The sequence below is a fragment of the Athene cunicularia genome (assembly GCF_003259725.1).
Source record: "Athene cunicularia isolate RWA chromosome 15 unlocalized genomic scaffold, athCun1 chr15_part1, whole genome shotgun sequence".
In the NCBI taxonomy this organism is placed as follows: domain Eukaryota; kingdom Metazoa; phylum Chordata; class Aves; order Strigiformes; family Strigidae; genus Athene; species Athene cunicularia.
The window spans coordinates 4,696,525-4,721,726 of record NW_020799121.1 but is presented as its reverse complement, the minus strand read 5'-3'; the positions used below and the strand labels follow the sequence as shown (position 1 = coordinate 4,721,726).

At 42.1% G+C, this 25,202-nt stretch overlaps 2 protein-coding genes across 3 annotated transcripts in view; both read right to left on the bottom strand.

Moving 5' to 3' along the window:
- The window catches only part of LOC113486050 (homeobox protein SIX2-like), a 12,501-nt gene extending 11,649 nt beyond the window's left edge, over nucleotides 1–852 (bottom strand). For both annotated transcript variants that reach the window (XM_026859683.1, XM_026859682.1), the window contains exon 1: nucleotides 610–852. In XM_026859683.1, coding sequence (XP_026715484.1) covers nucleotides 610–623 — 14 coding nt within the window. In that variant the 5' untranslated portion in view covers nucleotides 624–852. The remainder of the gene's footprint in view (nucleotides 1–609) is intronic.
- A 110-nt stretch (nucleotides 853–962) lies between these two features.
- The window catches only part of DEPDC5 (DEP domain containing 5), a 45,390-nt gene continuing 21,150 nt past the window's right edge, over nucleotides 963–25,202 (bottom strand). Inside the window, exons 23-41 of the mRNA XM_026859935.1 lie at nucleotides 24,970–25,035; nucleotides 23,461–23,617; nucleotides 22,172–22,332; nucleotides 20,981–21,098; nucleotides 20,639–20,806; nucleotides 19,543–19,762; nucleotides 18,555–18,688; nucleotides 17,620–17,728; nucleotides 14,716–14,778; nucleotides 12,989–13,140; nucleotides 12,137–12,214; nucleotides 11,569–11,701; nucleotides 10,609–10,717; nucleotides 10,081–10,305; nucleotides 6,046–6,215; nucleotides 4,906–5,077; nucleotides 3,779–3,839; nucleotides 2,597–2,679; nucleotides 963–1,762 (exon numbers count right to left, since the gene is read on the bottom strand). Coding sequence (XP_026715736.1) covers nucleotides 1,467–1,762; nucleotides 2,597–2,679; nucleotides 3,779–3,839; nucleotides 4,906–5,077; nucleotides 6,046–6,215; nucleotides 10,081–10,305; nucleotides 10,609–10,717; nucleotides 11,569–11,701; nucleotides 12,137–12,214; nucleotides 12,989–13,140; nucleotides 14,716–14,778; nucleotides 17,620–17,728; nucleotides 18,555–18,688; nucleotides 19,543–19,762; nucleotides 20,639–20,806; nucleotides 20,981–21,098; nucleotides 22,172–22,332; nucleotides 23,461–23,617; nucleotides 24,970–25,035 — 2,675 coding nt within the window. The 3' untranslated portion in view covers nucleotides 963–1,466. The remainder of the gene's footprint in view (nucleotides 1,763–2,596; nucleotides 2,680–3,778; nucleotides 3,840–4,905; nucleotides 5,078–6,045; nucleotides 6,216–10,080; nucleotides 10,306–10,608; nucleotides 10,718–11,568; nucleotides 11,702–12,136; nucleotides 12,215–12,988; nucleotides 13,141–14,715; nucleotides 14,779–17,619; nucleotides 17,729–18,554; nucleotides 18,689–19,542; nucleotides 19,763–20,638; nucleotides 20,807–20,980; nucleotides 21,099–22,171; nucleotides 22,333–23,460; nucleotides 23,618–24,969; nucleotides 25,036–25,202) is intronic.

Below are 25,202 nucleotides of genomic sequence, written 5' to 3'. Positions count from 1 at the left end.
ACGGCCGCCAGCCCAGCCCCGTCCGCAGGCTCACGGCGGGGCAGAGGCGCTTTGCAGCGTTCAAAGCGGCCGCGGTTGCAGGTGCGGAGCCGCTGCGCGCTGCCCGGGCCCTGCAGGGCTGCCCCTGCACCCCACCCCCCTTAAACCGCTTTGAGAAAGCGACTGCTGCCTGCACAGCTGCCTTCTCTGCACAGTTTTGCTGTGGAGATGGCAGCGAGTCGCTTTCATGGCAGAGAGCAGTTTTTAAGATGTTAATGGGAATGAGACAGGCAGTGATGAACTGAAAGAAGAGGCCTGCAGCTCAGCCCCCCTCTTCTAGGTGGAAATCGGCTAAAACTGGGCAAGTCATCCCGATTCAGTTTAGGTTATACAATTGCAGCTGCTATGATACTCCTTGAATCAGCTCTGGACACCACTGCCAGCCCTCTGGTGACCCCCGTGGAGCGAGGACAGGTAACAAGAGCAGGGACCTCGCAGCAGGAGTCACCAGGCCCAGCACTGTGCTGCTGGGGGTGCTCGGGCACCCACCCTGCGTCCGCACCGAAACAACGCTCGTGCTGAGCCTGGTGCCACGGGTGAGCTTCCTCTGCAAAGACAAAGGCTACGTACTTGAGGGTAGGCATCTTTGTTTTGCTGTGTGCAGATATGTCCTAAAAATCTGCTCATAATTCTCCATGTTTCTCCAATCAGCCACATCTTGTGTTCAGTTGCCCTCGATTTCTCCTCGGGCTTGGGTGTGGGCCTTGCAGGACACTAACTGGCTTCTTGCTCCTGCTGCATGGCACTGTCCTAGATCCAGAGCTGGAGATAGAAAGTTCTGGGTGCTTAAAGGACAAAGCCCCACCACTTAACCTTGAGCATTTCATTATCATGCTGGACATAAGCAGTATTTCCTTTTGGCAATTATTCTCCTTTACTACCCAGTTCTGTATTGCGGTCTGGAGTTACAACAAAACATCAGATTACTTGATTTTCTGCATTTTTACTTATTTACATGTATGAAATTTAACAAGTGTGTCTCACATTTTATCTTACATATTCACACAATCAGGTACACCTCAAAAGGGGAAGAGGCAGGCTGCTGTCAGGCACATCAGTTCCAAATGGCACCAAACCTTTCCAACCACGGTAAGCTGCTACCATCACACTTTGTGCCGAGTCTAACTGCCCTTGAAAACCATCTGCACTCTCCCTCCTGCACCTCTGCTCTAACTGAAGTTTTGGCAATCAAAAACTGCAGCTACTTGAAACCAAGCTGAGGTCAGGTGATAGCTATTGGCAAGCCAAGAGCTCAGATTCTTTTTCCAAGGGCTTAATCAAATTCCATTGAATATCAACAGCAATATTGATCACGTCCTCTTGGAGCCTCAAGATGAATCCAACACAGAAACCCTTTTCCAGTCATCCTTCACCTCTACTTCCTTGCCACAAGGTAAAGCTTCTAGCTGTCTCCCTAAGACCCTACCTCATGGAGCACTAGCATGCATCTTATCTAGACAATCAGTCCAGAACAAAACGAGCCGGCTATCTTTGTTCCAGCAAAAGTCTGTAAAGTCTTTCAGCAACCGATCAGCAAACTTCTCATCCCCAGTGGCACTGGACCGCCACGTTTTTGTCAGCATGGTGTTGTAGGCCCAGTTGTAGCCAATGCGCTCCTCACAAAACATGTTCTGGTTGGTGGAGCTAGTGGAGTTGCGTCGGCGTCGCTGCTGGCCACAAGAAAATTTCCGCTTGGAGTATGGTAGCTGCAAAAACACTGTCCCTGGAGGAAACAGATAGGACTTTAGTCTTAGGCAGACCTAAGTCCCTACAGCTGGTACCTGAGTCATTAAATTCTGAAAGGGAAACTGGACTGAGTTTTATTTAATTGCCTTTTAGCAAGACAAAAAGGGATACACTTTTCCTCTTTCGCTTTCACATGCTACTTCTTCCTGCAAATTGCAGCACTGGGAGAGAGCACACTTAGCCTTGCCCTGCTCTTGGTAGAAGGGAATGAAGCAAAGATGTAGGCTCTGATTAATCTTTTTAACTTTACATCAGTTTCCATTCTCTTCTGCAACTTTCCAAAATCTCTCTTCCTGTCACTGTCTTCATGTCTCAGCAACCCCTCTGAACATACAGTCATTTTACTGTAATATGCCAGGAAGTGCTGATAGATCACCAACATTTATGGAGAACGAGAGCAAGTGGATCCTAAATGCTCCTACACAGGGTGTAGAGATGTATCTACAACTGACCTTAAGCATGAGAACAGAGCACTGACTTGTCCCAACAGCTTTTCCTCCTTCTAGCCTCAAGATACACACTTATTTACACTTCACTTGGAATATTTTATTTCTCCATCTCTTGGAAATAAGTTTCAGAAACACTATAAAGCAAGATTTCAAACCAATGCCATTGATTAGCAGAAACACTGTGCTTTTCATACTGCCTCTCCAGTTCTCTGGTTTGTGTTGGCTGATACACCTACCTGTCATCTGACTAGAGATATAATGAGGACCAACGTCACTGACACAAAACACAAACTGTATGTAAAATGGTTCTTTTGTTTGCAATAGCCTCGTCCTTGCCCCAGTGCCTGCCAAACATTGCTCACCTGTGACATGGATATACTGGGGCTTGTTCTCAGCTGGGAAGTTGAATGCAGAGGCCGAGTATTTATCTTGCACAAATCCAAATCTGGAGAAACAAACGCCGGGGGAATTTTAAAAAATGAAAAAAAAAAAAGAAAAAGAAGAGAAGAAAAAAAAAAAAAAAAAAAAAAAAAAGAGCCACTCCAGCTAGGATTCCTTCACCCCTAGGCAGGGGGACCAGGGAAAACTTTCCACAAAGGCTCCCTTTTCTTATGGTCTGAAGGCAAGGGGAAAAGGGATGAAGAGGGCTGAGCTTCTCCAAATATTCTCCACCCCTTCCAGGCACAGTGTGAAAGCTTGTAACTCCACATTGATCTCTGTCCTAACTCGTGCTGGAAACAAGAGCACCAGTAGTTCAGTCTGGGAGGGCACTGAGCAGTCTGACAAAATGGAGCAGCTGCACATGACTGAGGGAAGAGCAAGAGTCAAGACAGACATTCCCTGAGTATGTTTCAAGCTGTAAGATAATTCTTCTCATGCTGGGCAGTATTCCACTCAGAACTTCAAGCAGCTCACCTGACAGTTCTTTGCTGTTTGTAGAATACTTTTTCCTCTCCTGCTTTCTCAGTTAATGAAAGCTTATTTCCAAGCTAAAGTCTATTACAAAAGGCGGTCTCTGTCAGGAAAAAGACCTTGGCAGCAACACCACAAAACAAACTGGCAGCTCAAGCACACAAAGGGGTAAGGCTAAATAGTATTCAGTTTGCAAGAATTCCTTTTTAAACTGGGCACAACCTCCTATGTACACCTTGCATCCCAGTCTCCTGCCCACTGTCAGTCAGTAGTTGTCATCCAGTTCAAGACTGCGTTAAGTACACATGAAGGAAATAACTGTCCCTTCTCAGAAAGAGATCTGTCTGCTTCTAAGTTAGAATACCAGGGCACCTTCCAAAGGTAACACCCTCCCTAGGAGGAAAGTATGGTTTGCTAGTGAATGACAGGCAGAAACACTACCCGCCCCTTGCAGCCACAGAACCACCTCCAGGCATTCTAGTTATATTTTAGTCTAATAATCTGCAAGCAGACTTCAAGAGAGGCAGACAGCACAGCACCCATGTGATTCAGGAGTGACTGTTCAGCACAGGTCTGCATCCTACATTATCCAGGCAGATATGAACCTTTCAGTCATTCTGCTCCATACATACCTGTGTGCTATTGCTTCCTGAAGGAGATGCATACGGTCCCAGTATGTTTCTGGTTCGAAGCCTGAAACAAACAAAAAGGTAACAATTACCTAGTAAAGCCACTTTATTTCCCTCTTTTTCAAGACTTCAGTTTTCCTCAGAAGACTCCTGTGCACTTTGTTTTTTTCTAGCCATTTCTTTTAGTCACATTTTGTTCTGTCTGCTGTTCCTTGAATGCCATCTTATTAGAAACATGTCTTGTACACTCCAGTATCAGATTCATCCCTGAATTTAGGTTTTGTGTCCTTCAGATGGAGAGGAACATAATGGGGGGAGGGCAAGGAAAGAGAGCGGGCTACTGTTTATCACTAGAGTGTTCTGAAAATATTGTTTAAAGTCAGTGGGGCTACGAATTGTCAATGACTATTTTACATTTACACCTGGGTCAAGGGTTAATGAAAATAAACTATCACCTTTATTATTTTAAAACAGAGCCATCTGCTAATTGTCCCTTCTTATGATACAATTTTGCACCTCTCTGCATGGAGACAGAGTTCTTCGATCTTCGATCTTTTCCACCTGAGACTCACTACAACAGCATCACTCAAATGGGCGAGGTCATATTGCAGAAGAGATTGCAGTTTCTAGCTCTTAATCTCATGTGCAAACACTCTTACCCTGAATGTACCCATGGCAACAAAAAAAAAAAGAGTATGGCAGTCGTGAAAGGCTAATCTCACTGAGGGGGAGAATAAACAAATGCAGGATACAAATGCAGAGCAGCTGTGGGCAGGGTCTACCAGCAAAACAGCCTCTTACAGTATAACATCATGCCAAACAGAGTAACTACTTGATACAGGCTCCATAAGGGTATGTAACATCATGGCAACAAAGATCAGTGGGGAGACAACCTTTCCTGTGCCATGGTACTTCTTGTCACCAAGAAGATACCCTGTTACACACTGATTAGCTGTCAGCACAGCTTCCTCCCAGCACCACCCTCCTGAGGGCAGCTGCTGAAATGTAAAAACAGACCCTTCATCCAGCTAATGCACGTCTGGTAAAAGGTTCTTCATGTCAGCTACATGCCAGAAGGGATCTGCTTGCAGAAAAGTATACCAAGGGATAAAACAAAGAACATTTCTTACCATCAAACAAATGCTCACTACCCTCCTTCAGCAAGCAGCTAACATTGAGTGGGATGAACAACTGAGCTCGAAGTGGGTCTCCGTATAAGTAACTGGGCAATGCAAATGGGCCTTCCAAGACTGGAACCAGCAAGAAACCACAGGATGTAGCTTTCCGATGCCAACCTTGAACCTAAGAAAAGATTCAAACAATGAATCATACGACATATGTCAAACTGAAGAAGGACACTTATGTGCATAGGAGCAACTCATTCCCTGAGAATAGATCAGACATGCTCAACTCCCCATAGGCTCAGCTTGCTTTGCATGGCAAGCACACAAGCATCCTTGTAAGCAAAGCAGTACAAGCACAAGACATCAGGCTTTCCTTTTTGAAGTGCCACATCAATCAGAAAGCACTTTAAAATAGGACATTTTTCAGGAACTGATTCAGCCTACTTATCATCAGTGGCTAAGCACTGCTGCTTTACTGGAATAGTGCAATAGATTTTAAAAAAAAAGCAAAACCAACCACCTAGTGCTATCTGGCTGCGTGGGGTAAAACCTGGTGTTAAATAATCTAAGTTTTACAGAAGCTACAAAAGGGAACACAAAAAGATAATGCAAAAATTAAAGTGTAACACAAACCAATTGCATTTTCAATTCAAATTATTTTTAACAAGTTTAAAAAAAGAAAGCTAAAAAGCATTGTTGGACAGGAAGAACACATTTCTTGGAAAAGCCCTGTCACGGAAGCAATTCCACAGAGATTTAAACTTCCAATGAGATTTTCAGGTTTGGGGATAGAAGGAATGCAATGTGAAACAGAATCTCTTCAAAAGACCCGGATGAGGGCTTAGAATTTGCCTAAGCGAGACTTAAATTTATCACCTTGACCTGTACTGATCTCTGCATAGTGTGCATGAAACCCACTAAAAGCAGAACACTAGCCTGCAGACAAAATGACTATAGATAGCATGATAAATGATGCCCAGATGCAGCAATGCTAACACCACCAGTAAAATGACTTATGGAAATAAGGGCAGATCCAGCCCACTGTCTCTCTCCTAATACTTCCCATGACAATGTCCCCAGTAGCCTAAAGGGACACAGAGGCCAGACGGGCATGGCTACGGCCACCCAGAACACAAGGACTCTTACCATCTCAAAAAGAACAGCTGCAGTCACTGCCATCCAGTGTAACTTGATTTCAAAAGCAGCATTCAGGGAGAAATTGCCATGGTAATAACAACTGCACCACTCCAAGCGGTCAGTGCGGTTATTCACATCCACATCAAGCGTCACTGTTCGTTGCTCGGGCACTGTGGCAGCTACGCAGCCAAGGAATAGGGGTATATTTAAAATATGCATTAAAGAGAGGGTGGAAGACAGAATGAAGAGAACAGAAGAAACAAGACGAGCTATTTGAAATTAATTTGTCCTCCTTCCCAAATATTTTTTGGGTAGCAGAATAGTCCCAGAATGCTGCTCATCCAGGTCACAAAAGACAAAACCCTGAAGTATTACTCATATCAGGGGTCTGTACCACAGAATTACCTCCCCAAGCAGTCAAAAGACATTTCAGCTGCAATAAAGAGACAGAACCAAGAGTCAAGCAGCTAATCAATAAGCAGCTGGTGCCATGATTAAATATGGCTGGGAAACATCAGCTCCTTCCTACCCAAGACATTCCGAATTGGTTTTAATATTTCTATATGTCCCCACCTGAAATCACAACAGGGTGCTGTTACACAGGGCAGGAGCATTCCAGGACTTTCCACAGCTAAAGGAGATCAGAAGTTAAACTTCTTGTTTCTTTAACCCCGTATCACCACATTGCTAAAACTGCACATCCAACACATCTTGTAAAAGCATGAAAAGTCAGCCAAGGCTCACAGCAGCGTTACGATCACTGCGATACCTTTATTGCTTTGCAGTAAGTGCTGGGATAGTGCCCAAGATCCAGCTCCCTTTGTGCCCTACACCCCAGCATCCCAGTGAAAGAATCTCAGGTATGAGGCCAGAGAGGAAAAGAAGCACAGAAAGTAGAAGTGACCTGACTGGTGTCACACAGCAGACTGCAAAGCCAGGGACAGAACCCAGATCTCCTGACTTTGAGACCAAAGTCCTGCTAAGAACCACGTTGTCACTTTCAACTTTTCTTTAGGCAAATACGTAACCTGACATTTCTATAATGTCAAAAAACAAAGGGCTGCAATACTACTACTGAAAAACCTTTGCCCTTTTTTTTATTGCCTGCATGAGGAATGGATGTTGTTATTTATTGCTTAAGTAGAGGAAGATGTGCACCCTCTAATATGGTCAGCTTTTAAATGGTCTTGTAATTTAATGGCTTAATGGCATTCAAAAAAAAATGGTTTAAGTTCTTCCTCAAGAAGGATAGAAATTTCCCACCTTCACTTCTACTGCAAGTTAGCTGGAGACAGTTTTCAAAGTAACAAGTAAACCCTTTATATTGCTATTACTGCAGGAAGAAAAAACCCAATAAAAAAATGGAAGAACATCAACCAGTTTTGTTTTGTAAATAAGATCCACTTTTGTCTTTGGGAAATGTATCATCTGCAATTTCTGAGTTGGTCTGGTATTGTGAGACAGACTAACACCTCATGATTTTCTTTTTCTCGCTCCTTTTCAGTGGAATATCACTGTGAATACAATGCTTGTGGTTAAAAGGTTACGGTGCAAGTTTTGTAACAAAGTATGTTGGAAAACAACATCCCAAAAGCTGTAAAGCAAAAGCAGCTCAGTCAGGTAGATGTTGGTCATTAGCTAAGAGGTCAGTGATAACACCACAGTCCAATGTGCCCAAACCAGCACACTGTGAAGAATGAGCTCCCTGCTCCCTTAGACTGTTCCTTTTTCCAGATAATGCAGACTCCCCAGTAGGGCTGGAGCTTCTCTCTCCACCTTGTCTGCTGCTGTAACTCAGAAACACAGTCCAACCAGGTGAGCTAATCAAAAGGACCTTAGAAACATGAGAAATATCCATGTGTCTGAATTCAGAAGCTCCAGATTAAAACCAACTTAGTTTTAACAGAATAAACTCTGGCTTCCATAGATCTGATTTTAATCGGACTCACCTGCTTCCCAATTGTCTGGTACCATTGAGTATTTAACTAATGATTTATTAAGTAAATCGGAGAGGAGCAGGCAGGTTATTCTCCAGCCACAGACTACACTACATAGATGACTACAATTGCTAGTGCATGCATTGCTATAAATCAAAAGGGACAAGATTAGCTATATCACAGATCAGACTTCCACTGGGAAGGGAAAGGGGATAATCACTGGGCAAGTGGTAGGGGAATTGGGAGGGATAAAGATTTTAGAGATACATGGAGCTTGTTCCAGAGCTCCCAATGCTTGCATGCAGTTTTATGTCACAGCCTGACATTTAGGGAAGGTGGGGAGGGGAAGAATTAAAAACCACAACCAAATCAAAGCCAAGAGAGGAACAAATGAAGTCACGTGGACCAGAGGTCATCTGGGTTTAGTAAAGCTCCTTGCCTCAGATGAACTGGTAAATGTTTTTTTTGAATACTGTTTAGAACAGGGACAGCACAGAAATATCAATCAAACCAGTTCCTCTGTAAGAAAGAAGTTCCACACTGGATTCTCTAAGAAACAATTACTCCTGGAATAACCAGACTGCATATAAGCAATTTGGAGGCATTTTTCATTCACCCAAGGACTGCAAATTTGTTAAATAGAAGAACAGACATAATTCCAACTGAAATGAAAAAGGAGGGTTACACAGGTGTGTAACTACATCACACACTGAGTGAATACACTCTTTCCTGACTGGCATTAAAGAACAGGTGAGAGGGGCACTAAAGCACCCTTCTTTGCCTGGTTCCTCAGGTGCAAGCTTACCGAGTCTCAGTCTTCTCATCTCACAAAAGAGGACAGACAGAGAAAAGTGAAGTGGTTTTCTTGGGCTAAACAGTAAGAGATCAATGCAGGAACAGGATCTGGCCCAAACACTTCCAGCCTTCACAATACTTTCGTGCCAGCCTACGTTCAGGCTTCAGCTCTGGCCAATCATTGAGCTAATGAGGTTGGACACTAGCCAAGGCAACAGATTTATCGTGTGACAGGGAAAAATATCCTGCATGTTGGCTTCAGGGAATTAACCATTAGTTCAGACTTCCTACCCTTAATGCTTTCCCATTTCTGATGCTGTTCCTCTTCAAACAAGGCTTTCAGAAATATACAAGGATTACTGTAACTTCAGGTTTAAGAGATACTATACAAACAGTAAATCACTTCAGAAGGTCAAATACACAAAACAGGAGAACAGCAGAATTTTCTTTTTATCCTTAACTGATAGGCCTTTAGAAGATGCATCCAAATAAATCTGAAGTTGCAGTTCCATAGCAATTATTTTTCTCATAATTTTAAACAGGGAAAGAGGAACAAAAGCAAGTGACTCAGGCTGGCCTGGAAATGCAACAAAAAGCTGACAAAGCAACACAATCAGTCATGCAGCCAGTATGTTTCACGGGCTGTTAGTGGTAGTCCGTGTTATACTTCACACATTACAGAACTTTAGATATTATAATGGTATCCTGCCCGGCAGCAAGATCTTCCCTAGGCAAACCCTACCACTTCCACACTGCAGGGATCATTTGCAGCTGGGCTTCCCAGACTTTAATATAAGTAGCTTGGCTATACATGGTTCAGACTAGCCAAGAAATCTTCAGCACGTCAGAGAAAACCTCTAACACATCTCGATCTTACTGTGGCTTTTGCCCTTAAGCAGCAATTAGACATATAATTTTAAGTACAGTTTGGTTGCTCTGTTGTTCTCACAACTTATCCATCCATGCTCATCACAGGTTGTGAAGAGTTTCTCTGGATCCACAAGGAGACAAGGTCAGTATTTTCCTCTCTGAATTCTAGAGGATGGCACGGGGGTAGATTCATCAACAAGGAATATTTAAAGAACACTTTTTATGGTATTCCAGTACTCAGAAGGAAAAATTGCCTGTTCAGCCAGTGAAACATACCTCCAGCATATGAGAACAAGTCCACATGCAAGACACATGTAAGGCCAGCATGAAATTTGCAGCTTTATTGCTGGTCCACGTGAGATCATACCCTTGGCTGGCTGTTCTTCCCCTTTCAAACTATCCCCTTGAACTTCCCCAGCTGTCACCTGTGCTGTGCATCTACCTAATAGTGCAGCTGCCTGGCTCCGTCCTCCGAAACTGCGGCTAAAGGAACTGTGCCTACTTGCATAGGAGGCTGGGCGGCTGGGCAGCCAGGGCAGGAAAAACGCTGGGATTTCTGAGTGCAGGAGCTCTTCTGCCACAAATGCCACCTCAAACCATTTCCTCTGGAAGGCAGAGAAGTCATCCATGGCAGCTGTGTGCCACATCGCAGGCTGCTGCATGCCCACTGAGTAAAAAGCAAGGGGGAGGACAGATTACAGTTAGAAACACATGCTCAAGATCAAGAAAGAGATGTCATTCTCTCTGAAAAAGAGGAAGGAAAAAGAATTAGGTTATGTTGTCTGCAATTCCTTTTTTTTTTTTTTTTTTTAAAAAACCAAAAAGGCTGAATTTATTTGACTCTCTTTACAACAGTGTTTTTGGTTGCTCCCAAAATGTATTTCTGCTGCAGCACCCTTAAGAATCAAGTACAGCTAGTGATTATGCAAAGGGATAATGAGGAAAGTTCTTGTAATAACACAATGCTAACCTCGGTCTGGTTCTTTGTCCACAACAATCTTGTAAAAATAAAAGCCATAAATAAAGGTTCGTAAGGCTTCTCCAGACGCATGGACAATAAGCTGCTCTTCTAGCATTTTCTGAACAGAAAAAGAGAACAGAGCAAACACGATAAAAAAGAAGTCACTCTTCCGGTCACATAAAAAGGATGCTAGAGAACATTAGGAAATAATTTTCTTTTTGTTGACATCTTTTTGCCCAGATATGTGCCTAATGAGAATATCAGCAATGTTATCTCTTGATATTCAGCAAATGTAGCAAGTTCTTATCTCACTGAGAAATTGCATTTGACCTTTCCGCAGATGTCTGTCTTCCTCCCTTACCCTGCTCTGGTTTTATAGATGGATTTATAGAAAAGTAAGAGGTTGGAAACATTCTAGGTCCTCTGTTAATTGAGGTGGGATCTCAGCAGAGGAATGAACTCCAAAACATTTCCAACCTTCTGCCCCTGACACAGTTCGATAAGAAAGAAAAAAAATCTTATGAACACAAACAGTGTATCTTGCATAAAATGTGTATGCTTCAGCATCCATAAAAGAGACTGTTCTTATTGCGACTTCATTAACTGATTACCAGAAGAAAACCCAAAACTACAACAAAGTCACATTGTAGTGCCTCATAAATCTAACACAATGGAAAGAAGAAACTCTACCTTTTAACTACTAGTTAATTGGAGATAATACGCAGAGTTATCATCATATATAAGTGGAAAAATAATATATATTACTACAGAAGAATATGCTGCTGCTTTGTGATAGGGAATCCAAAAATGTCATCATTACCCCATATTCTGTTGAACACTGTTTTCAATACCTATCGATAAGAGGATTTTAAGAACAAACAGAAATTATTGCTATACTTTCCTCTCTTAATTCTTTTTTCACTGTGAGGTACTTCTGGCCCTCCATATACCCCTTGATAGTTCTCCTACCTGCATTATGTCAATCGCCATGGCTTGGGTTTGCACACCTTCCACATTATTCACCAGCCAGTGTACAACTTCTGCACTGATAAAACAGTACGGAGAGAGGCCCTTCTGTTCAGAGAGCAGCTGGATCCCTGTGCTAAATCACAGCAAGTCACACATGTTACCAAGGACTGACTGACAGTTCTTTTAAGTTACAAAGACAAAAATCACTGCTGGGAAAAAAAGGGGGGATAAAGATACAGGACAAGAAATGCACAATGCCCCCCAGAGTGACATATCATTAGCTTCTGATAATAAGATGAGAAGCTGACACTGACAGCTCTTTAGTGTCTTACTGAGAATTCTTACTTGGACAAGATTCTGAGATCCTAATAATTGCAGCCTCTGGAGCAATACTCGTACCTCAATTTCTATAAAGTTCCTTCTTGGAGAGATTGGAACTGAATTAACAAAAGGAAGCTTAAAACTCTTCCACAGCTGACAAGGGGCTTTCCTTTGACTGACTCCATGCCTCATGTTCTCTTATATACAATCCAGACAAACGTTAGGCATATTTATATTAAAAACTTACGTGGGGTGTTTCATGGCTTCGAGAATCTCTATCAGGGTGGAGGAGGAAGTCAGAGTGCTTGCTGAACACTGCTGAGAGCTGGGAAATAAACAGAAGCATGTTCAAAAATCAAGGAAGCTGGCAGATTTCTTCAAGTATGTACATTTAAGAAAAACGCTCTCTCCTCTTCTCAGCAATGACTTTGCCACACTTATTCCCTTTTTCATTTCAAGGACAACTAAAAGCATCATACCTGCATTTCCCCCCTGAGGTCGTCAGGTGATTCCTATATATTGACCCAATGTACACTATATTACATACAGCTGTACTCAGGAGAAATTGAAAGCAAACATTTTGAGGTTGGCTTTTTTTTTTCTGTAATATACAACCACAGGAAACAGGTGCTAATATAGTTTATTTTTAATGTTGCTTCCTCCACAGTGTCTCGCCTCCAGGTTAGAACCTCTTGGATTTCATCAACCTACTCGATCCAATTAGACCTGCAGGGCCCCCCCTTGCTAAAACAGACAGAAGACAGATGTCAATTCAAAGCCTGGTTTTCTGCTAAGAAATTTCAGAAATAGAATTCCTTCATTCTTCCTTTCTTGAAGAATGAAGCTCTTTTTGTGGGTGGGGAAAATCAGGCCTTGTGTTCATTTAATTCTGGAAAACTGGGTTGCAAAGCTTATTTTACTACCACTCTTTCTGCATGTGGAAATGCTGCAGTACAGTCTTGTGACAAGTGCCTCCTAGTGCTGACAGACACAGCCCATCTTGTTCTCAGGTTCCTGTTTAAGTGCCCATTCCTTGACACCAGCAAGGGGAATGTTAAGTGAACAGAACTGCGGTATAGCACTGCTGTGCTTCTCTTACCTGCCCTCCGCAGCACCAGCTGTGGTGTATCCTTGGTCTGCAACATTCTGGGAACTTCCCAAGGTCTGCGTGTTGCCCCTATCAGGTAACTGCCCCATGTTTATCAATGTGCTGCCATCTGAGGTTGCAGGAACGGACTGATCTATAGAGACCTGCAAGGAGTAAGCACAGCAACATTTTTATTAAATTTATGATTTAATCTGTTTCCCATTTTCTCCCTTCCCACCATTATCTGTACCTCAGCTCAAGTTAGTTAACAAGCAATACTACAAGGCAAGCACAAACGTATGCAGATAAATACAGTCTTTTGTCATCACTACAGAGCTACTGACAAACATGGAATTCAGACCCCAGTAAAGATGAGAATCACCAACCCAGCAACAGCTGCCTTGAGAGAACTACTGGCAAACCAGCAACACCAGTCCCAACCTGACATTTTCAACTTGAGTGAATAACTGATTATAAACATGCAATGGACAGAACAGGAACCTTAATCACTATGGGAAAGTAGTAAGCAGTTAAGGGTTGAAACTATTTTTTCTAACTCTCAGACAAAAATATGCAAATATATCACACGGAATTCAAGTTTCATAATGCACAAAATCAGCTCATCTTCCTTCCTTTCTTAGGGTAGTATCAGGAGGCTGGTTGGCACCCACCCACACCTATGTTGCCAAGACAACAAGAACACTTTCCTCCCGCAGAACACTTGCACTATTCCAACGGTAGACTGAATAGTTCACAAAATTAACATAAAATCATTTCAGAAAGAACATGAATGCTGAAAGATTCAGCAAAGTACAGGCTGTAAAATCGCCATCTGTCATTAACACGTATGGTTTAGGAAAGGCATATTATATAAAAGCTAGAGAGGTGGGGGAGAGGAACACGAACAGCAGAGTAACTCAGTAACTGCTGGTGTAAATATGAGGGCTGATCTGCCATGATGAATCCACAGCACATGCACAGTAAAAATCACAAAGCTGGTAGTTTGACTTGGGACTGATAGCCAGACCAGAGCCCTTTATTTATGCCATTTCTCACACCCCGAAGATCTCTCACTCTGCAATAGCAGATGTCCCTTTTTGGGCAGCCAAAACCAGCAGATGCTCCAACACAGAATCTACAGTCCCCACAGCCAGCTACAGCTACTCTCCCTCCTCAGAGCTCACTTCAACCAGCAGTATTTTCTAAGGACACGCTGTGTTATTGCTAACTCCTAACTGGTGTTAAGTGTACAAACAACTTCTGTCACGACTCTTTTAAAAAAAAAAAAAAAAAAGACACAAATATTTTCAGCCCTTAGTTGTTTAAGAATCCAAGGTCACAATTTGACTTGGATCTCCCCAGAGCCACCTGTCAGTCAAATGCCACAGAAGAAATTTAGCCAAGAATGAGATGAGTAAGCTGTTGCCATTTTGTTTAGCAAGGGAAGATGGAAAACAAGTACTTACTGAAACACAAAAAGAAGAAGCTTCAGTAGTTGACAAGACAGTAAGACAGGGCACATGAACATCCAAAGCACATCACAAACACTGAATGGTGGAAGGAAATAGTCACATCTACCACCACCAGCCACTCTGTCCTGCTAATGCTGTGCATCTCCCTCTCAATGAGCAGATCTGGAAACTAACACACGTTCCCCATGTGGCAAGCTCAGGACAACAAATGCTCTCCATCACCTCAGTCCAAAAGCCAGAGATGACAAGACCCCATTCAAAACTAACCTGTGAGTAGAAGGTTGAAGCTGAACGTGGGCTGCGAACAAAATCCATAAAGAAGGCCCCATCCTGAAGGCATCAGAGGAAGCAGGCCCATTAATGGCAACAGCAACAAGGAGTTGAAGAAAAGCAAATACAAGGTTGTGCAAGTATGAAATGACCACAGAGAGAAAGTATGAAGAGAATGCAAATCCCAAACAGACCCAGAACATCAGATGCAGCAGAATGCAGAGCACCAGGAGTTACTCACACACATACCTTTACTTTCTCTCTCTGTACCAAGACATTGCTCTTCCTTAGCACAGATGCTTTTCCAAAGTTTTGAAAATCACACTGATCAGAAGCCAACTGAAACTACAGCCTTCCCTCCACACTTCACAGGAGAAAGACTTGAGCTCTAAAGTACGTGGGTTTCCATCCCAAATGCAAAGCTGAATAGTGATATGGAAACCTGTAGAACTGCATGTGTAATGACAAATATCCAAAGGAAGACAGCTTTTTTCCTAGTCTGTCAGTCATTCAAATGATAAAGAAGGAGAGGCAAAGCAGCTCTTTTCAGGAAGCACACTCTTCCTCTCAAATGCAGGTCTGATATGGTGCAAAGGGAAGAAAAATTCTTCACAACGATCCTTCCAACACTGTGTTTAATACTTCATGCAAAATTAAACAGATACTGCTTGTGCTATGTTCCCCACCTACTTGCAAACCCTGGATGAATTTATCCCCGGCTGTTATTCAAAGATGTGTCAAGATTCTCTTATCACATAAGACAATGCAGTGGAACTCAACTAGATTTTCATTCCCTATTTGCAATTCTTTATTCCGTTCCCTAGGCAAAACAGTTTGTCTAGCCTGCAGTTAAGATGATGCTTAGCCTGATATATACATATAAAACATTTTCTGGAAAGAATCAATGCCAGGCTTATATGGCTGGCAATTTACACAGTGCAGAAGCAGAGCCAAGCACCCTGTATCCCTAAGGGCAAAGACTTCCCAAACAGATTATGCATCAAGCTAACTCACTGTGTTAAAATCATACTGCATTGCCCAGTAACTGAAGTGGCTCGTCAGTTCTACTCTGAACCAGAGTAAAGGTGGAGCCAGTGGCTCAGTTTTGTTTTGGAATAACTCCAGCACTGAATAGCATCCTAGAAAAGCACTTGCTCCCTTGGCTGCTGACAGAGCACACAGCTGTGACAATTTGTCAGTACTTTGGCTGCAAGTCTGGGGACAGCCAATAGACATACCCATGCTGGTGAGCCCTAAAGGGATGTGTTGCCCTGGAAACATGAGGCACACACTTGCTGATGTTTCCAAGTGAGCATAAAGTTGCCTGATAAGGCTACCTGTGCACTGGCACCTTTCCAACAAGCATGAGCCATCAATTTGGAGATCCCAATTGCTTCTTTCCCAGTCTCTATGTGTAAATATTTATAGGAGTGTTTACTGCTTCAGTGTGAAAGGCTTTCAGTTGATAATGCGCTCTTCCAGATTCTCTCCAGAGAGGCTTTTGAATACAGTTACTTTTAAAACTAAACAAGACCGCATTTGCTTATTAGCATTTGCTGGTAGCACAGAGGCTGTGCTACTTTGTTTCCCACATACTAGGGTGTCATTGCTACAGAAGCCAAGTCTGCCTTTTTCCCTCTACCCCACAGAGCAACTGGACACAACATTCTTCTGTCCTATGTCCTACATGGAATTTTCAGAAGTTTTAGTGGCAGAAAGGGATATTTACCATTTCTGCATTTAAAGAGGGAAGTTTGATCAAGTTGATTTTCCAAAATGGTATAAGAGGAGAGTGCAAAGCCTGAATTATGATCTGGAAGTTTGCAAACATGCCTCAAGTCAACTTCTGCACCTAGTTTTTCCAAACCTAGCATGACCTGCTCCAGAATCTCATCTGTGTTTTGGAAACACTCTTATTCTACAAATAGGTGTTTATTAATAAGATGGTTGCAGTTACTCTATCACTTCAACTAGCAATATCCAGGTCTCCAGACTAATACAACACTTGTCCCTGGTGGTGGCAGAAAAGGGTAGATGCAAAAATACTAGATTGTAAGAGAAAAATACTGAAAGAGATAGGCAAGTTGATAGTGGGGAATCTGAGAATTTTTTCTTTGCAATACTTCCAACTGTTGAACCCAAAGACAGGTGACACTTAAGTGTTATATCTTCATTCAGCTCCTTGGGTTACTTGTGTTGAAAGACCTTCATGTCAGAATAGAGAAAAATAATCAAATATTTCTGATTGGACTCGGAGGTAGAGTTTCTGCTCTCCTGGCACTCACAGGGCAGTTGACAGGAAGGCTGAGGGATAGCACAGTCTTTTCTAAGTGTCTGAAGAGAGCTCCAGGAAGACGGTTTTCTCCAGCCTGGAGTCCAGCCCGTGAAGGAACGACATCTAAATCACTACTCAGGAACACATCCTCTCCTCTAAGCAGATGCAAGTAACTGGAGTTCCTGCTGTTAGAATTCCACTGAAGCTTCACACAGTCATGGTCTAGAGCTTGATTTGCTCTTAAGGACAGCCTTCATATAGATGCAGACAGCACTATACTACTGAATCTAAAAATCAAACCCTGACTGAAATGAAATGTGCTATCAGAAAAGGAAATGGAGCAATTAACAAATACCACTTAAATTAGCAAAACACAATGAGATAGGATCCCAGGGATTCCATCTCATTTTCACAGTGCTAAAGGATGGTGGATAGTTATGCCCCAACCTCTTCTTATGCCCTTGCACACAAAGACTTAAGGGCATCACCGGTACAAGACCAGTCCTTGCTGGACTAGAGAGTAAGATGTGATATAATTTAGCTATTTGCTTAGAGAAATGATCTTCTACTATTTGAGAAATTCTTACATAAAAATAGGAGCTAAAGAAAGACCAGAAAGTCTTTACCTTACGAGGGCTGTCCATATAGGTGGGTGTGATAGCAATGCTCCCGCTCTCCGAAGGTTGCCCAGAGCTCTTTCCAGAAAGCATTGCAGCTTGCTGCTCCCCCAGTGTCCTAAAACAAAAGGAAGGAATCCAGAGTTTGTTCAAACATAACTCTGTGTCAGCTTCCCCCTGAAGGCAACTGTTGCACAGGGTTACTACTGTATTTTTAGACATTTGCTTTCTCACACTCTGAAGCAGTCAGTCCAATGTTCTGTTAAGTACTTTGTACTCCACATAAACAATATGGACTCTTGAACTTACTCTGGTTTATTATGCATGTACAATACTACCTTAATATTAAAAAAATATTAAAATCACTTATGCATTTAACAGCAACAATGTTTTAAATTGTGTTTACAGCATATCTGGTATCTGTACTCGGAGTTTCTTTGAGCCATTCTAGATCAATATTGAAAAATTACTTCAGAAGTTTCACAGGTATTTTAATAGATGTGATCAGTGCAGACAAGTTATTTTCTTTAGGCTGTATTTGCTACCCAGTGTTTACAATGAGACCACTCAACTGGAGTTGTGCACTTGTGCACACTTATGTCCCAGTTAAGCTCTTCTTATGTGGATACAGTTGTACTAGCCAATAACAAATAGATGACAAATCTGATGTGTAATGGACAAATCACTGGACATTCACTTCTCTAGTCTCCACATTCCTTTCTAGACTTTGGTATTCATTCTATTACTGGAAACAGAATACGAGGAAGTCACTGGAAAAAAAAAAACAGTATCTCCCCAGCACTGCCCCAAGGATACTAAAGCAGCAGCATTCCACATCTCTTTTTTCAAGGCAAAATTCCCCAAATATGCTTTAGCCAGCCCAGGTGGAAAATGTAAAAAAGACGTTCTAGTGCTCTTGACACAGCCTAGCTGTAGAGACTCACTTCTGACTGGCTTCCATCTGCAGCAGAGCTGAGAGCGCTGAGGTTCCTTTCTTCCCAATGGGGGGCCCAGACTGCTCCAGAGAGTGGGTGGGAATTGGACCAGCAATCTGCAAGCCTTTCATGGCAGACCCTTTCTAACAAATGAAAAATGGAAGCACAGACTTAGTCAAGCTAGGCTTAACTAGTAAGCACGAACACAACACCTCATGTCAGCAGAGCTTTATTAGGTACACTTTAAAAAGGGAGTTAGACCATAGCTACACAAGAAAAGGAACAGCCTAGTGTCTTATGTGGATGCTAGCTATTCGTTACTCTGGAAAAGGTGGATTTGCTCTGACAAAAATTAACCCATTCAGCGTGTGAACTGGAAGAGAATTTGATACACACTAACCAGTTTCTCCATACTCTTCTGAAAATACTGTTAACCAGAAATTCACCCATATCTTTCTTTTCACAATCCTAAATCTGCAGCACAAGTCCCACCCAGCTAGCAGTTACCAGCTTAACTACTTCACAGATCCTTTTTTAGCAATTCTCTGCATCACAAGGTGCAATAATGTGTCCAGGTTAGCCATATCTACAGCACAGAACAATGCACATGTGCAAAGAGGTGCAAAGAGGTGGCATGCGGCTTGTGGTAAGAGAAGATCAGCTAAGGAAAAAATAAAACCACCAACAGGCTAAGGCATAGCATGCAGAAGAGCTTGGCTTCTCATCAAATGAGCTAACTGTTCTGATTCTGGTTCCAGCCACAGCAGCATGGGGTACTCATTCCAGGTAAATTTAATTACCTCAAGAATAGCACAGTGATAACAAGGCCATACTATTTGAAATTCGAAACAGTATATCTGTCAGAACTGTGCGTTATGTATGGATTACCCACACAGATACACATATACCTCCAACTTGCTTGGGATTGTCTCAGAGTCATTAGATGGCTCAGACAAAACTCAAACTCAGCTTCTCACCCAACTACAAGCTGACTCACTCGAATCATTCGATCAGATCGATGGCGTCGACGAATGCGGTTCAAACCCTCCACAAAGCGAATGAATCCGTCCAGGAGCTGCCACTCCTCCTCATCAGAACGGGGCTTGTCACCGTACACGTCGCAGTGCACTTCTCCTTCCATAATGCGCTTCGTGGCACTGATGCAGGCAGGCAGAAGCAGAAAGCGGGTCCTCCAAAATTTCAGTGACTCAATAAGGCTGAACAAACATGGAAGAGAGGATAGAGTTCAGCACAGTTTCCTATGAAGGATTTTACAGTAAGTAAAACACATATCTCCTGAAAATTTCAGCAAGGATAGTGACAATCTCATTCTGCTATCGCTGAGTGAAAAAGAGGAAATATGCAAAGGAATGGTCACCAATATGAATATCACTGGCAAGTACTAGAACACTGATATGCAGAAGAGAAAACAAGGCTATCTTCAGAGTAATGGTATCATATATTTTCTTTTCTGTATAAGATAGGCTACAAAGGTTTTTTTTCTGTAAAAATAAGCAAGGAAAAAGGAATCTTAAAGGTACACATTAGAGTAGGAGGCACTTTGATTGAGACCTGAAAAGAAACAAAGATAAAGAAAGACTGGTTTTGTATCAAAAAGGCTATTGATATTAGTGGAGATATTCCACACTGGTAATAAGAAGCCCTGCTCTACATAGCTTAGGAGCAGGACTACAGTCAAGCTAAGCCTAGGACTCAAGCAAGTCTCAAGCAGATTCAAACTAAACAGGAGTTTTGAGTCAGATCCAGAAATGAGTAAGAAGCCAAGAAAAGCATCTGTGTGGTACAAAATGCCATCATATTTCTTTGCATTTGTAGCACAGAGAAAAAAAAAAACCTTCATGCTGAATTTTGTGATCAAGACTTTGTATCAAGGGACAGATAATACAACAGCAACACAGAGTAAGATTCCTACAAGGCAACAACTGCTAGCACCATACAAGTGAAAGCAGGCCAGTTACTCTCCCTGGAGTGCTGAGAATTTGTGGGTTAAACTTATTGAAGAAGTTTTAGGTCAAAAAGGAAAAGAGGCAATTAGGACACAGAACAGTCTGGATGCAAAAAGGAGAGCTCACCTGAAATCCTCAGAGCCAGCTGAACAGATATACTGATCCAAGTAATTCCATTTGTACTCTTCGAGTCTCTCATGGGAAAATTCTACCCAGCAAGAGACAAATTCAGAGTCAGAGTGTGAGGGGCACAAGCTGTAGGTGTAGTTTATCTGAGCAGATTCATAGGGATACCTAAAAAAAACCCCACAAACATTAATCTCAGCATCATCAATAGCACTGCTTCTCTTTCTTCTCCTAGAGAGAAAGGAGGTTCTACAGTATGTTCTTTCAAGCAAGTACAGGCAGCTGGAAAAGCATGTTCATCTGAACATTGATAGCAAATGGCTCAACCAGAGAGATACTCACTTTGGCAGGTATCGAGTCACTGTAATTATTTTGTCTTTTAATGTTACTTTGTGGAAAGTACGGCCCATACTCAGCCAGTACTGATCTTCTTCCTCGGGTCGATTTCTTGATACAAGACCTAATTGCAAAAAGCAACACACACCCTCTTTCAGCTTACTGCAATAGTCAGAACTTTGTCAACAAACTGTACCTATAGAAAGAGACTCCAGAATTGGGCTTCTGAACTCAAGAGAAACTACAAGCCACCTTTCAGGCCACCTTTTTAAGGAACATATGCACAATGAGCCTTTTGTTCTTACAGTCAAGATTTGCTAGTATCACAACAGAAGAAGAACGGCATTCGCAATTCATACACCACCAATACAGACCTTTTCCAGTCAGGACAACTAGAGGACAATATGAAGTATTGAGAAACTGGTGGGTATGATGGTAAAGCTGGGCTCCATTTTCGCTTCCCCTCTGTGCTTCATTCCTGGAACTAACCACTAAGCTCAGCACTTTACCAAAGGAGCCTTGCTGCTCATTCCCAAACCAATTGAACAACCACCATATCCTGTTCACATGTATTCCCTGCTCTGCGAACAGTTTATCACACTGACTTGTCTAGAGAATGTCCAGAAAAAAAGTCAGAAGTCAAACAGTAAGTCAGATTCTCTCAAAGGAATATGAAACCCTCTTAACTCACTCCAGTCCTCTGGGGTTTAACTAGGTTTAGCCAACTCCTGGTTTCAGGACAACGAAGCTCTACCTGTCTACTTGGAACTTTCACAGCTATTCTGGAGTTAGGAAACTTCTTCTAGATACAAATATTTGGGAACTTTGGGTCTGTCACCTTCTCAAGATGTGCTTGCCCTGCAGCCACCAGGTGAATTGTGTTTAAGATGTATTCACCCAAACAGCACTCAAGCTATATTTCATTTGGGCTCATCATCATGAATATGAGGCCAGTTTCTTATTACAGTTCAAAAATCTTGCACCTGTCCTGTCATGGTGCAGCTGAGTTATTTGTGCTGCCACAGACCAGGCTCTCTCCCAACAAAGATTTTCATATAATAACCAAAAAAAAAACAGAGAAAGAAAAAAAGAACAGAGGGTTTCAATGAGCATCTATGCCCAATTCATGGAGGTTACTAGGATTGGCAGAAGGAGAGAAAGACAAAAGACTGAATTGTCAATACAAAGATCACTCACCTCGACTGTAAAGAGGGCTGCTGCTGAGCGGGGGTGGCACAGTTGTGGCTGGTTTCTGTGGTTTGGATTGCACAATAATTTGATAGCCTTGCATGAGACGCTGACAAATAAACTCCTCAAACACCTGTTGGGCTGTCATCTGCACTCCTTCCTCATCTCTCCTGAACACAAAGGTTAAGGAGACTAGAATAAGGGAGCTGACCACACACCTATTCTTAGCACTGTATTTTCTAATCGAGGATTTCTGCCTGCACTGGGCTCTGGGCAAGTGGAGCCCTCTGCCTGTGAAACCAACCTGCAGCAACGGGAGAGAAAAACGGGTACCCTTCTGCTTTACACAGGTGTGATTAGCTGTCTGGCAATACTGATTAATGCCTTTGAAAACAATTTTGCAGGTAGTAACAAATTTGCTTACAACAGTTCCAATAAATTCACCAATGATCACTTTTACAGCATTTTGCAGTTTGTAAATGTTCAGCAGAGCTCAGAACTGCAAGTGTGCAGGCAATGCTCCACCCTCTCCCACAGCAAGAACTCTAGAGCAGAGAGAGATTAAAACACACATCACTATGGCATCTTATTATAACTACTTCTGCTCTGAGCTTCGTCTTCATGATACAAAGGGATATTTCACATTTCTTTTGGTATTTCTTCATTAATAATTCTATTTCCTATGTATTTCAATCACCCTAATATTTTTATTTGGTTCATGAAGCAGCAACACGAACAGGTCTTTCTGGTGCCTTACAAGTTGTGGAAACTTTGAAAAATGTTTTAAAAGATGAGACAGCTTCAGAAAAAAAACAACCCAACCCTATTATAGAACAGTTACCAGAGACCTCCAAGACAAGCCAAGAAGTTCTATTTATCCCACAAACACTATTTTCCACCAAGATTCTTTAAACTAAATATCCCTGAAACTGAGCATATCTTAAACACTGTGCGTACACATGCGTTTGCTCATTTACTGTTTCCAAAATACTTGCTAGAAAACGGATTAACAAAGATGATAGCTTGAGGTTGGTTTTGATTGAAGCACAAAAGAGATGTAAAACTTTGTATGCAAACATTTTCTAACATAAAATCTAAGCAACGCAATACTGTCAGATGGTAACATCAGAAAAGCTCCAAAGTTACCACGGAAAAGAGAAAAATCTAAGTATGCTGCTAACTATGTTAGCAATTCATCTTTCTCCTGTACAGTCTCCACAGCGTTCCTCTTCCATCAACTGCGCCTTAAGCACTTTGATTCAATGCAAGGTACTTTACAGAGAAGGTGCTGGCCAAACCTGTCAATGTCAGCTTCTGGGAGGAGGTCATAGCAACCCTCAGTGTAATCATTCTGCAGGCTCTGACGGTCCGGGAAGTAGTCCGTGGTAAGAGGGAGACATGCCGGAGTAGTGAGAGATTTCCAGTCCACTCCAACTGTACAACAGAAGCCTGGCACTACGGGGGGAGCAGACAGCGTCAGAACTGCCTCGTTGTATTATTGGGGGGGCAGACAATGGGGGCATATATGGTCACCCATGAAAAAATAGGGTGCAGAGGAAGATGAAAGAAATGTGTGAAGAGGAAAGTTAGAAAGAATGAGGGACAAAAACAGAGTTGGCATAAAGTCAACAGGGACAAAAAAGGGGTGAAATGGTAAGGGAAAAGAAAATAAGGACGGGAAGAAGGGAGGGAGAGAAAGAGACAGAGTTTGTTAAACAATGCAGTGCACATGCTAATTCAATCCCATCATGCAAATGGCATTCAAAGTTAATACATTTAATTTTCTGTTGATTGAAAGCTAGAGCTGACATAGTCACCACTCTTCCAAAATTACAGCAAGTCAGGTGCAGTGACTCATTATTAATAAAACAGATCAACTTTCCAAGTCTGAAAGACCAGCTTTGCATCCTAGATAACTGCAGGAGGAGCTGGGGATGAGCAGGGAAACAGTGACAGACCAGCCTCTTTCTGGAATAGTACAACAGCAGAAAAGGGAGTATTTCTACAGCTAGAAAAACAGAAGACAGATCCAGAGAGGTGGGAAGACCAGAAAAATAGTAACTTGGAAAGCAACCCTTCCCCACACCCTTTCCTAGAGTTATGTTGCAGTTTTGAGATTACAAAGATCTAAAACTAGGCATTAAAAAGTAAAACCTAATTAAATTAGATCAAGTCATCAGTTCACTACTGCACTACATTCTAACCTGCCTCAACCTATATTAAGGCACTTGGCCAACTACTAATTCTTAACCTTGTCATAGAGATATTATATATAGAATGTTACTTTACTCTAAAAATATAAACATTAATGGCAGGAATGCTGCACAAGAAAGTAATGCAGGACAGACCGCTATAAAGAAAACGTTTTCTTAAGCAGTCACACACTTGTTTCTATATTAGATGAAGACAGACATTTCTCAGTAAATGGTACCAAATTCAGAAGCTGACAGTACTACTTCTGCTTTGATTAGCTGGTGCCAAGCAAATTTTTCATATTGAGAGGCAGGTAAGAATTCAGCAGCTTTAGCTTTTTGCGTAATAGTGTCTGCTAAGGAAAGAATTTCAGATGTAATATGACAACCAGTTTCACATATTCTTAAGAGATCTAGAACTGCAATCACAGCGAGACACACAGTACAGGGAGATCCTGCAAATTACTGCAGGGCAAGATGAACTACTGCCAAAAGCCAAGAAGGCTCCTCAGTTTCTTGTCTACTACCTCTTGATGCCTCTATATATGTACGTGCCCTTCCCCTCCCCAACTTCCCACCCATACAAACTCTTTTCCAAACCTTTCTCCTGCTTACTTGGATCTGGAGAGTTAGAGACAGCATCTTCCAAGGAATCCTTGTTCTGAGTTTTTAGGTTCATTCCTACAAAAGAAATAAATATGTATTTTATTTCAAGCAGTTACGCATTTCACTTTCATTTCAAATAAAAATAAATCAAAAGCATGCAAATGCTTTAAGAAAATGGCATTTCTTTCCTCAGAAAGAACTCGGGGTCCTGCACAGCAGAAAAATACACAAGGCCAACTAAT